At 35.8% G+C, this 14,376-nt stretch overlaps 1 protein-coding gene across 6 annotated transcripts in view; it reads left to right on the forward strand.

The window, feature by feature from the left end:
• LOC146000332 (zinc transporter foi-like) overlaps positions 1–14,117 on the forward strand; it is a 108,661-nt gene extending 94,544 nt beyond the window's left edge. For all 6 annotated transcript variants that reach the window (XM_083137892.1, XM_083137856.1, XM_083137866.1 and 3 more), the window contains exons 9-11: positions 6,591–7,106; positions 8,270–8,457; positions 11,878–14,117. In XM_083137892.1, the coding sequence (XP_082994018.1) occupies positions 6,591–7,106; positions 8,270–8,457; positions 11,878–12,024 (851 nt within the window). In that variant the 3' untranslated portion in view covers positions 12,025–14,117. The remainder of the gene's footprint in view (positions 1–6,590; positions 7,107–8,269; positions 8,458–11,877) is intronic.
• Positions 14,118–14,376: the final 259 nt, after the last annotated feature.

The raw sequence follows: 14,376 nt of genomic DNA on the forward strand, positions 1-14,376 counted from the left end.
CTACCGAAATTAATAGAAAATAATGTAAAACAGCTTCGCGGAAAACGTGAGTACCTTAATTAATATTAATACGTATGTCAACTATGGAATATTTGTAGTTCAATTATGTATAAACTTGCTGTCAAATATAAAATTAGATTTAAATTAGTCGTCAACCCCTGGGTGCAACGGACCTTTTGCAGACCGGCAAAAGAAAATCTACTTAAGAAATCTGGCCTGAACCTACAGTTTGAAATGAGATCTGAAGCATTCTGCCTCCACTGAGGATTGAACCTCAGGACCCTTCTTATTACAAGGCAACAGCATTACTTTTTGCCACTCCAGAGGCTCATTCATGATTATGAAAGGAACCTTCTATCAAAACGCCAGCATTTTTTCTGACAGTACTTGGAATTTGTTTTCTGTAATTTACAGGCTAAATTAAATCTTAATCTCTGATGAAGTAACTAACAATCGTGTTAAGTATAGAGAACATTCAGACCGAAGCAACACATTACAGTGGGGGTGTAACAATGAAGTGACAAGCGACATGGGCCCCTTCAGTCTATAAGCAAGCATTCACCACACATGCACAAACAAGACCGAGGCGACACGATGTGTGCCACTGAAGGAGATTTCAGACTGAAGTTACAGATGACAAGCGACTGTCTCCTTCAGTATAAAGCAAAGCATTCACCGTGCATGGAAGAACAACAGACCAAAGCGGCACAATGCACACTATTGAGAAAACAGTATAGTCCGAGAAAGATGCAAGTGACATGTTTAGCTCGTTGTCACACTTCGGTTCAAAGGGTTAAATGGATTACTGAGGGTCTGCTTCCAAGTGACACGTGTCACTTGTTGCTTCGGTCTGAAAGTTCCCTGAGAAAACTGTACAGACCAAGTGACAAGCGACACTTGCAGCTTATGTTGCTTCGGTTCGAAAGATTGCATTTACTTCTAAGGATTGGTTTCCAAGAGTATAGTTGTGCATATGTGTTGTGAACAGTAAATATTTTTAATTGTCCCAAAACACCAAATATTTTGATATTAACATTTGTTTCATATTTTATGACATCAACATTTAAATTGAGACACAAACATGTAAAAGCTTGTTTTAAGTCCATTTCAACATCAGATGTGCTCATCAGGACTACACATTCAGTTTTAACCCTAGCTTACACGTGCCATACGAGAAACTTACATACCGGGGGCCAGGCCCACACTTATTTTATCACTAAAATTCAAGAAACCATTTTATTATTGAATCTCTGCTTCCTTTGCTGATTACATAAACAGTTATTTATTAATTATAATAATTACAAAAATTACTGTCAATAATAAAAAATAATAACTAATTATTGCATGTGTCACACACAGATATATTTAATCATTCACTAAAACTCACAAAATCCACAATATTTTTTATTAATGCTTTTTAATTTGCAGAAGTGTATTTGTTTATTAAATATAATAATTACTATTATTGCCAACCAATTATACACTGTCACTGGCATGAGTTTCTCGAATGAGACACATTCAAGGATGTCGCCTGATATGCCCACCAAGTGCATTTTGCCTCCTAATTACATTACATTTATGTTTTTATGAACAAAAGTAATAAAGAAATATTGGGAACATCCTAGGAAACAATGTAATTTATTATTTTCAAACTAACTAACTAACTCTCTAGCCTTCTTAAACCCGAAGATTCATGGCTGCAGCAACACAGGCCTTCCATCTTTCCCTATCTTGAGCAAGTTCTATATACTCTTTTCCATCCCTACCGATTTCCCTTAGGTCCATCTCAACGTTGTCCCTCCATCTTCGTCTTGGCCTTCCTACAGGTCTCTTACCATCAGGTTTCCCAACAAGAATCCTGTAAACTCCTCTTTCCTCTCCCATTCGTGCCACATGGCCTGCCCACCTAAGTCTTGTTGATTTAATCATTCTAATAATATCTGGACATGAATACAAATTATGTAGTTCTAAATTACACTGCTCTCCATAAATTAAGCAACAAATGGTGATCATCCAATAGAATCAAACACAAGGCCGGAGGGTGTACATATTTTATTTGTAACAATAGAAACAAGTGTCCCACGCCTTACAGAACAGAAGAAACACAAAACAAGGTACACTCGTGGGCAAAAGAAATGAAATGTACACATGGAGCATCACAGGTGGTAAACGTTGGAGACGGAAAGTGACAGTTGTCTGAAACTAATAAGGGATATGATCACCGCGCGCAGCAATGCACGCCTCACAACGCCGCCGCATGCTGCCAATAAGGTTGTCCACCAACTCATTGGGTATGAGGGTCCATTGTTGGGAGAGAGACAGTTGAAGGTCTTGGAGTGTTTGTGGAGGGGGCACAAAGCCAGCGAGACGTCTCCCCAGAGCATCCCACATGTGTTCAATGGGGTTAAGGTCCGGGGAACGGGATGGCCACACCATGCGTTGAATATGGTGTTCGTCCAAGAACCGAACGACTAGTCCTGCCCTATGGGGACGGGCATTATCGTCCTGCAGAATGAAGCCCGGACCTCGCTCTCGTGCGAAGGGTTCCACATAACGTGCAAGGACCTCATCCCTATAGCGCTGACCTGTCATGGTGCCACGTGGGAGGATATAGAGGTCAGTACGTCCACCAATAGAAATGCCACCCCATACAACACACCTCCACCACCATATCTGTCCCTTTCAACAATATTGGAGGGATGGTAACGAGTTTCTGCCTCTCTCCAGACCAATCGGCGTCGCGAATCACTGTCCAGTGAGAACCTGGACTCATCAGCGAAGAGAACGGACCGTCACTGGTCCAGTGTCCAGTTCACATGTTCTCGTGCTCAACGTAAGCGGGCTGTCTTCTGACGCTGGGTGAGTGGTATACACAACCCTGGTCTCCTGGCAAACAACCCACCCTGGTGTAGCCGTCTGCGTACTGTACTTGTTGACATAGGCCGTCCTGTGGCAGCAATAGCCGCTGCACGCACTTGGGTAGCTGTTGCGGACCTGTTACGCCGACTTGTCAAACGGATATATCGGTCATCCCTGACCGATGTCACACGCGGTCGACCTCCACTGAAACTCTGCGATGCATTTTGCGTTCTCTGGAACTTGTTCCATAACCTGCTGACAACTGAACGATCGACATTGAGCCACCTGGCCACTTCGACCTGACGCTGCCCTGCTTCTAGTCTACCGATGGCACGCCACCGTAATTCATCAGCCAAATGATGCCTGGTTGCCATATTCGACCCTTTCCGCGCACTTGACTCACCTCTGCACTCTCCAGATAGAGACGCACACCTCTTCCGTGCACGCGCGTCTTCGACTCCAATACCTGGTACGCCAGAAATCCGTGCGAGGGCACGATGATCGCACTTTATGACTCACCTCTTTTCCCTAACGCATTCGTTGCTTTCTTTCAGCATGTCCACCACTCTTCTTCTCTTTTCTCCAACTGTTTTCTCTTTTACCTCACATTTTCTTGTTGTTGCTTAATTTCTGGAGGGCAGTGTATGTAACCTCCACTCACCTGTCTCATCATCCCTTTTAGGTCCAAAGATTTTCCTAAGGATCTTATTTTCAAATACTCTCAATTTATGTTCCTCTTTCAATGTAAGGGACCAAGTTTCACATCCATATAATACTACAGGCAAAATTACTGTTTTGTATATTTTAACTTTTAGTTTCTTAGATATTAAACGAGAAGACAAAAGTTTATGAAGAGAGAAGTAGCATGCATTTCCTGAATTAAGCCTACTTTTTATTTCCTCTTTAATATAATTTTCATTTGTTAATATTACTCCTAAGTATTTGAATTTGGAAATTGGTTCAAACGAGTTGTTTCAATAATTAGATTTTGATTATTACCTAACACTTGGTTTCGGCCTGTAAGCATATATTTAGTTTTCTCTTTGTTAACTTCCAAACCTATCTCTTTAGCAGTTTTGAAAAATATTTTAGCATTTTTCTTAATTGTATTCACATCATCCCCCAGTAAGTCTACATCATCTGCATATGCTAACAACTGAGTCACACCATTTAATTTTAGTCTTTCTTTAGTTTCTTTTACCTTCCTAACAGCATATTCTAAGGCAAAATTAAAGAGCAATGGAGATAATGCATCTCCTTGTTTTAACCCATCATGAATTGTAAATTTGTCAGGCATATTAATACCCAATCGAATTTTACTTTCTGTTTCACTGGTGCATATTTTTATCATACTAACAAGCTTCTTAGGTATTCCAAACTCTACTAATATATTATATAATTTATCTCTTTTGACCGAATCATATGCTTTTTTGAAATCAATGAATAGCTGATGGACATTTTGATTATATTCCCACCTTTTTTCAAGTGTCTGTCTGATGTGAAAAATTTGATCTGTAGTTGATCTGTTACGTTTAAATCCACATTGATAATCACCTATAATTTCATTAGCATATGGGGTTAGTCTTGTTAAAATAATGTTAGATAATATTTTATATGTTGTTGAGAGTAGAGAAATTCCACGGTAATTATTGCAGTTCATTTTATCACCTTTTTTAAACACAGGAACAATTATGGATTCTTTCCACTATTGAGGGATTTCTTCTTTATTCCATATTAAACAAATTAATTTATGAATTTGACATATTAATGAATTTCCACCATATGCCAGGTGCTTTGTTATTCTTTAGCCTTTTAATAGCATCTTTAACTTCAGTCAAGTTAGGTTCTGGAACTAAAGGTTCTGCTGTGTGTACTTCATTTACTTCTGATTTATCTCCTACATGGACATTTAAAAGGTCATTAAAGTAGTTCTTCCATCTATTTAGAATATTGCTTGGGTCAGCTAGAAAATCACCGTCTTTATCTTTTATCAAGTTTACTTTAGGTTGCCACCCCTTTCTAAACTCATTTACACCTTTATATAAATCTCTGATATTTTTATTTTTGCTGTTTGTTTCAATTTCGTTAATATTGCTATTCAAGTAACTTCTCGCTTTATTCTATTATAATTGTTTAGATTTGTATTATCAGAGTTATTTAACCACCTAAGTCTAGCCTGATTTCTTATTTCTATTAGATTATGACATTCATTATCAAACCATGGCTTACTTTTTCTCGGTTTATGGCATCCTATACTTTCTTTAGCTGCTGATTCTTTTGCATTACGTATGTGCTCCCAATTTTTATTTACGTCTGTTTCATTTATATTTTCATCATCATTTAAATCCTGCAAAATATCAAATCTATTTGACAGTTTAATTTGGTAATCTTTCTTAATTCTTTCATCAGTAAACTTTCCTGTATCAAATTTTAGAACTTTTAGATTTTGTTGCTTATGATTTGTCACTGAGAGTCTTTCTCTTATTTTAGCAATTACTAAATAATGGTCACTGGCACAGTCAGCACCTCTATGTGTACGAACGTCAATTATACTAGTATGCCTTCTCTTATCAATGAGAATATGATCTATCTGATTATTTTCAAACAGTTGAAAAATCTAAAAAAATAAAGGTGGTGGGCCTGCGAAGCTCCCCCAACTCCCTGGTTAGCTAGGGTTGAAATTATATCTGAACCACTATGCAATATGTGTCCACTGGGATTGGCCAGTATATGTCTTTTGGCTGCTACATGATGTAAATTTTTTTAACTAGTTGAAAAATATGCACTACAAACCTGTAAAATCATAACAGTAACTTCAAGTGAATTAGGTTAGCTGTACTTGGTAAAAAGCCAAAATTTCAGTTGTTTTTTTTTGCTTTGTTTTTTCTTCTTCAAAAAAGCCAGCTTTTTATCGAAAAAAAATGTCCATTCAACTCTAGTATGCCTATGGCAGTAGCGTACAATCATGGAAAGAAATATTTCCCCCATAAGACTACTGATATTAACCCATTAACGCCCATGATCCCCATTTGGGGATCACACAAATATTGCTTCACTGAGATTAATATATTGACAATTTTTTTTCTTCTGCACACATGAACACATCATTGAAGGTTTTTCTTGCATGACAAAATAAAAAAGCAGTTAAAACATAAATTTTAAATATATTTATAGATACAGTTACGTTAAAAAATGCAATATTTTCATCAGTCAGTTTTTCCCATTTTAAAAATATTTTTTATATGTAATTGCATAAAGTTTTTAATTTTGATTTTTTTAACATAGCATGTGTATTCTTTCTATATATCACCTTCATCAAGATCTTTATGTATATGAGATGCCATTTTGTTCTAAAGCGTTATTTGTCATGTTCCCCAAATTGATATGTAATAAAAATCACTTTTCTGTGGACGTAAATTTTCCTTTTGTGTAACAATAAGAGTTTGATCTTTTATTACAATGAACATTCCTCCCCATAGTAAGCATAATGAACTCTCATAAAATCAGCTATATTCTGTTCCAGATATCTCTGGACCAAAGCTGAGAAAAAGGCAGGGGGGGGGGGGGGGCTAGTGGGCAGAACAAAGCAGTACACACTGTTATGAAGGCTGGTAACTGCAGTTGCTTTTCAAATAGTCTGTGTACTGTATTGTGAATATGTTCACCGGGGTATGTTGCACTGTGGTTAACATTACATGATGATATAAATTCATTTTCTGTCTCCACTCTAGAAGACACCCATACTTGTCATGAGGGAAAGACTGGTTCAAAGAAAATCGCCAAGAAACTAGACTTCAATGGAAAGTACTTAGGAGGCAGCACCCCAGAATTTGCACGTATTGTTGAGCCAGAGCATTCCCAGTGTGCGCTGAATCATCCTCATTTGAATAGCAGCGAGCAGATGTCCCCCGAGGAGGCCATTATCAAGCGGACGTACCATGATGCAAAAGAGAACCACATCATAGAGACAAAACTGGCAGAGAATGTGGAAAGCAATGATGATGATGATGGCTACACGGTCATAATCAGGGAACACGAGAACAAACATCACGGACATTCCCACGCTCATGGTCACGTGCATGCCCCGCCAAAAAACATGTCGTCGGTGGTGTGGATGGTCATAATGGGAGATGGGCTTCACAATTTCACAGATGGCATGGCAGTTGGAGCAGCTTTCGCTGCAAGCATAGCGGGAGGATTTTCTACTGCTCTAGCAGTATTCTGTCATGAGCTACCTCATGAATTAGGTCAGTTGTTATTAATTGAATATGAATTTAATATTTTTGTTTCAATTGTAGAGATTACCAATACTAATGCTTGAAAATTATAATAATTAAAAGTTGTTCAAAATATTGATTAATGTTAATGTGTAAGTTTTGCACCCCATAGTAGGCATCAATTTATCATAGTTTTGCTTCAAAATATACAAGCTTTACATCAGAAAATTAAAATGTCTCTTCATGTAATCATCAAATACAGTTTTCCATACAGTGTGGATGCAAATTAAATGTGAACTATGAATTTTGCATAATTTTCAGGATAATTAGACTCCATCAAAGTTTTGCACTGCATTTTTGTATACTTGCAAAAGACCAAAATGCTGGAAAAGTATCAGCCAGTATCAGTGAGTAAAATCCAAGTGATACTCTCCAGTACAGATACCGCTGATTTTGACCAATACATTGGCATCAGTATCGGTTCGACCCTATTCAAATGCCATGGAGAGTCAATGTATGATACCATGTAAACCTTTGGTCTTTGAGAATGAGAACAACATTGGATTAGTTTGTTCATTAGGGTTAATCCACCACTGATACTTATCACTGGCAATCCTCTTACAATGCACCAATTAAAAATTACACAAAGTAACTGTTACATGAAATCATAAATAAAATTAGAGATTGAAGTATTGTACATCTATCCAAGTTGTACTCCAGATATATTTTTTGTAGAATTTTCAAGAACCAACTAGGGTTGAGTCCTAGCCTGGACATGTGCATTTAATCATTATTCATCAATTAGCCATAAGTGGCAGAAAGCAACATAACATGAGAGATATTCAACAAATGACCCTTGACTTCAATTTTTTAGACATAAGGTACCTAAAAATCATTGGTTCATGATGTGGCCATTAACACAAAAAATTGATATAATCACTGTAGTTCTTTCCCAAATAATCTAATAAACTTTTAATTTGGTTTCTTCAATGCTTATACTTGTGCCTTCATTATGTTCCTTATTTTGAATACATTTTGTGTCTTTGTTCTTCATTTTTCGGCAAAAATGTCACCTTTTCTGTAATTGTTGCACTTGTTCTAATCCGATTGTATGTAAGTGTCTTGTGCTGGAAGATGCTGTATCTTCCATTGAATGTCATAAACAGCACCAGCTAATTCTTCTACTTTTGCAGGAGATTTTGCTGTTTTACTGAAAGCTGGAATGACAGCTCGGCAGGCCATATTTTACAACTTGCTGTCTTCTGTACTTTGCTTTTTTGGAATGATTCTTGGAGTGTTTTTGGGGAAAACTCCATCAGCATCTTTATGGATATTTTCAGTCGCTGCAGGAATGTTCTTATATATTGCTCTTGTAGACATGGTAAGTCTATATTCTTTTTGCATTTCTACTTTTATAGTTGTTGTAATGTATTTTCACAATAACAGATTAATTGATAGTCTATTGATATAGCCAATGGCAATCGGTTTTATTAGGAAAATTGCTTATAATTTTACTGCTCCAATATTTCTATAAATAACCTATACCTATAACCTATTGTGTAGTGCAAAATTCTGGTTTCACAAACTCAGCATATAAATATTATGCAGTTTCTTTTTCTAGCGTAAAACTACTTGTGGGTCACGCAGAGGGTGTGCGTGGCAGTCAGCCAATGGCAGGAGTGCAACGTTGTAGTTAGAATACTGTGGGGCGCAAGTTAAATGCTGTGTTCTGTATTTTTATTTATTTATTTATTTTTTTTTTTTTTGTGCAAGGAGTTTTCATAAAACTCGCCACTTTAAAAGGTTCATCATAAGATGGGGAAAGACATTTTGAACCTGACTGTCCAAGTCCCATGAATTTCCTTCGCTTATAACTGGAGATATCGCTTCTTGAAGAAACCCGGGAAACAGCATGTCTCAACACACACAAACAATAACCAACCCTTTTAATTTCCTTCTGTCTGTTTTTTTTTCGTTGCCACCGTGTTGATGCCGCTAAGTTGTTGTCATGTTATGGGTGTTAAATTCAGCTGAATATACACAATGACCCTTCATTATCATTCAGGAATCTGAGTCAGTTTGAGTTCGGCGTTTTCGTAGCAAAAGCGGTGTAAAATTATTTTACTCGTATGCCACGAAGAACAGTTGTGAGATCGAGAGGACTCAATAAAGCACTTATTGATTGATTGATTTAATTTATAATCCTTCGCTTTTCTGCCACTTTTGAATAATCGTGAAGATGAGGATGACTGATAATATGATGAAATTGATGAAGGGACACTTACAAACAGCCATTCCCGGGCTGGGATTCGAACGTGGAGCCTCTAGCATTGTAGCACACTATAACCCTTATGTTCGATAGTTGTGCAATAGTATGTGTTCCGTGAGTGTTACTTAATAATGTCGCTCTCGAAACCTAGCACCAATAGGCTATTACAGGCACCAAGGGTAAAAATAATACGTTCACAAGAGATAAATCTTATATTTTAAGTGTATTCTTACTTCAAGGAATTGGCGTCAGAAGAAGTGCGTGCTGAAACAGTGTTTTCTCAGAGTCGAGAACTTACTGCTAAAGCGTGTGGTGTAAGTCTGGTCTGCATGCTGTGTCGCGTATTATAAAACAGGGTAAAATATCTACCACAGAAATCGGTAAACCCCTATTCAAATCTCCTGGGAAATATGCTAGAAAACAGAAACAAGAGAGATGATGTTGATAACCTTGCAGTTCCTCTACAATAAATACCTTCAGTTTCAGCTACAAGTTTCTCTTATATGCTGCATTGATAGGATATTATAATCCTGTGTAGAAATAGTCCCTATATTATTTTGCTGTACTCAAATATAATGTGAATGCATTACATATAAAAAAAGCTGAATATTGGACACAGCGAATTCTCTGTGTTCCCCTTCCGCTAGCAGTTAGTTTGGCAACAGCGCAAGAGCACTGGCTGCCTATTGGCTGAACTCATGTTCCTTCTAAAAGCGTACGCCGTATAGTTAAAGGCAAAGCTGTCCTGTGCATATTACAACATGCTATGAAAGCATATGTGGGGTGTCATAGAGGTAGGGCTCCACACATTTTACAATCTCTGACATGGTGGATGTCATATGATCAGCGCTATGCACTGCTAGCTTTACTCCATCCCCAGGGCTGCCCCCTGTAGCATTTATGAGAGTCTGGGTAAACCCCAGAGTCACCCCATGCAGGGATATTGTTTGAAAAATTCCTACCTGAAATCACACACCCCAGGATCTAAACCCAACCTCCCACATGACAGATACCCTACTGACTACACCACAGCTCGTAGTCACTTGTGTTAATTCAAATGGTGATTTGATTGATTGATTTAGTTTATTTTACTTCGTGTTTTGTGCTTCTTGGCTAATTTGCGAAGATGGGGATGAGTGATGAAATAATTAATTAAAATGGTAAAGGAACCTTTCAAATTTTATGTATAATTGTTAGGTATCTACTAACAGTATTGTCAAATTTAATGTTAGTAACTGTATTGACAAAAATTTCTTATCAGTGCATTACTAATAAATAATGAAATTAAGTTATTTTTTGTAATTATGTGAGAGCCATCTTTTACAAACACCAACTTCAGTTTTGTGGTGAATATACTGAAAAGTATTAAGAGTCTTATTATTTTGGCTTCTATATTTCATAATGCCTTTTTGGGAGCAACAAGTGGAAGCAAGGCAACATGGACCCCTCCTACAATTATTTTTTCTCTTGAAGAACATTATAATTAGACATAGGCGAGTTACTAACTTTTCCGCGAAACTTGCTTGTAAATGATCTATTTATTTCGGTGGCCTGTACCACCATCCACTTGAAGCAATGAGTTTCCAAGGGGAGGATGGCAGAGGCCATCAAAATTAATGGAACCTTTACAAGTAAGTTTTGCAGAAAAAGTTAGTAACTTGCTTATGTCTAATCGATATGAACTGCATCTTTTATGCCTCAAACATGAAAGAACATTATCATTGTGAAATATAAAGGCAAAAATAAGATATTTTGAAATATACTTAATTTAGCAAGGATTGTAACACTAAGCATGTTCAATTGCTTTGATTCTTTCTTTCTCGCACTTCATATTCAATTAACAAATTGTTCATGTTCGGGGAATAAAAGATGCAGTTGATAATAATAAGACGTAAGCTAGTTACTAATATTTATCTGTGAAAACTTATTTGTAGAGGTTCTATTAATTGTTTGAGTTCATGTTTATGGCTGGCTTAAAAATAATTGTCACTGCTGTGTTTCGGCTACCATCACTCATCAAACTTGAGTTTATTATATCAAAGCAAGAACTCTAGCCATTAGGGTATCTTCAAAATCTTCAAATTTAATAGACGATCCAAAGAAGAAGAATCAAACTAGGTTAGAAAGTTGGTTATGCTTGATTCAAGCTCTGGTAAATTTCATGAGTTGGTTTGTTACAATGGGACAAACAATAATGATGCAAAGTTAATCACGAGATACTAAAATTAGTGTGGTATGTTTACATATGGTTGTCCAGTTGTACTTTTTGTCACTTTTCTTTTGTTAACATGAACAATTACTTTTTATTTTGAGGTATAAAAAATGTTGCTGGCATGGTATTCCATTATATCGTGCCAGAAAAACAAAAGACAGTGTGTGCTTAGGTATATTGAACATAAACATTTTGATTCCAGAAATACATATAGTTCTTAATACGGTATTCATATTGGGAAAGTTACTTGAACATCCCAACTATATGTAATTTCTGTTCTTTCTGCAACATTAATTAAATATGAATTTCTTCACTTGCAGATTCCAGAACTGACTAGCAGTCATTCCAAAGAAGGGGGTTCCTTTTTCCAGTTAGTACTTCAGTTCCTAGGATTGTTCTGTGGACTAGGCATCATGCTTGTGATTGCACTCTATGAGCACGATCTGAAAGAAATGTTTCAGGATTAACAAGATGGGTGATCTCTGGCATTCAGTACTGCTTGCCAAGTTGAACTTCAGGACTGCTGTGGTTTTTATATTGTATTTGGTGCATTTTGTAATGGAATACAAGTGATTTGGCAGCTGTTGCTTCTTTCTACCCTTGCCCTGATCGTAGTCATACATAGAGATCTTTTTTTGTATTTTTTCCTAATCTACAAATACAAGAAATTGAGAATTTCTTGAAGTTATATGTTGCGACAAATACCAATCGTAGTGTGTACGATGCTGTAGTTTACTTTCAGTTGTGTAATACTCTTAAAGTTGACAGTTAGGTGTGCATCTTGGGGGTTGAAGTTAACTGTGATATTTGTAAAAGTCATCGTCACATATTGAAGAAATGAGAAGAAAAATGTCTTGTGAACCATGCAAGTGTTAATCACCGAGAGATTAAAAACATTTTCATATTTAAAATACTTGAATCTTGCCAACAAGTACTTATGCATTAATCTATTTTTGAAAATAAATGCCTCAAAACAGTAAATACTCGTAAAATATGCCTTTTTTACCGAAAGAGAAACTTTAATATGATGTTTTTTTTCTGCATACTAATAAAATTTCCATTTACTTCCATGTAAACTTTTTTATATAGTTGATAATATATACCTGAGAGACGTTTTGAGTAAACTACATTGTACATGAATATTTTCATTCTGTTTGTTATAACGTTTGTCTTCATATTAACATTTAAATAAGCAGCCAACTTTATTTAAGGAATTCCTCAAATCTAAAGAAGTAGAAGGTAAACTTAACGTATGTTAACAAAAATTCTATATTACTTATCACTATATTACTTATTATTATCTGGGAGTAATAATAACAATACAGTATTGTCTGCATCTTTAACACGATAGATAACATACATGTCTGAAACACTTACACATGGGAACATATTGAGATTTAGTTGTTACCTAGCAAATACAAAATAATAAATAAAATTGAAAAATTAATGGTACGTAATTGAATTTGATGGCCCAATAATTTTAATGTTATATTTTTTTGTTACCAGACAACACATTTGCCCATTCAAAATTATAAAAGCACATCTTGTAATCTTGTAATCACATTAAACAAGTTTTAGCTATGGGGTTAACAATAATATAAGGCAATTGGAAAATAAGAATTGCCAATGTATGTTGTAATGATTTTTGATATGTAGAAACATTGGATAAAATTTCGCTGGCAGTGTTGCGTGGTGTGAATGAGTACGTGTCAATGTCACTTGGGTGACAACTACTAGTAACTAATACAGTGTAAATTCTACCAATAGTACATTTCATAGAGTGCAGCTATATTTTTTTATGATTTGATATTCTAAGTTTATATGCAACATGTACTGGATGGGAATAGCAGTGCAACTTAAGAATTTGATTATTCCATTATTAAATGCTTAACTTGTGTCACTTGCATATTGAATTTCAGCATGCAAACTTAGTAATTATCTTAAAAATAGTAGAAATTAAAATTTGATTTTCGCTCACAACACCGCACGCCATTTTTTAATTTATTTATTTTGTACTTGTATTAGCAGTAAGTGATGAATTTACAAATACTTATATTACTTTACTGCTTGTATTTTTCACACATTATACTCATTACAAAATTTATTATTTTTAGCACATTAGGTTGTTATACTTGAAGTGTATGTTTTTACTGTTTTGTTATTCATGTAACATACCATGTTCCTCTATTTTTGTTTACATTTTTAAAGATATAATTTGAGTTTGTTCTCAACATTTAACATAAGGAATGTGAAGATTGTGTGTCCGAGCATGCATGTGTGTGTGTGTGCTAAGTTGTCACCTGCAAAAGTTGAAATTGCATTTAAGTTTGATTTGTATATACATATGGTATAATTTGATATGCTTTGCTTTTTACAATGTATGAGAGCTGAAAAAAATCTTGTCAATTATTGTCATTACTGGGTTTTCCCAATCTGAGAGTTTAATGATGTGTAACAAGAAAAGGAGGAAAACGGCAATTTTTATACATGTGCTGCATTGCACAGAATTGTGATAACTCTCGGTGTGCCTGATGTAGTAATAAAGAAGTTTTTAACTACATCCAGTTGTTATTCATTCCATTGTGTACTCTCAAGTACTCTAGCATAAAGCTTTTGTGAAGTCATAAATTGCCTTCACACAACATAATCATTGTGATAAATCCAATCCTTCGTTTTTCCTAACTTTGAAGACAAGTCCATCAGCTGTTGAAGACTAGGTGCAGTCAAAAAGTGTCTAATTATATTATTTCTTCTCAACTAGATGTTTCTCTGTTGCATAATTTGCTAGATTGTAGCGTTACACCCTTACTGTGCATGCA

Source organism: Lepisma saccharinum, chromosome 1, assembly GCF_977018435.1.
Source record: "Lepisma saccharinum chromosome 1, izLepSacc3.1, whole genome shotgun sequence".
NCBI lineage: Eukaryota > Metazoa > Arthropoda > Insecta > Zygentoma > Lepismatidae > Lepisma > Lepisma saccharinum.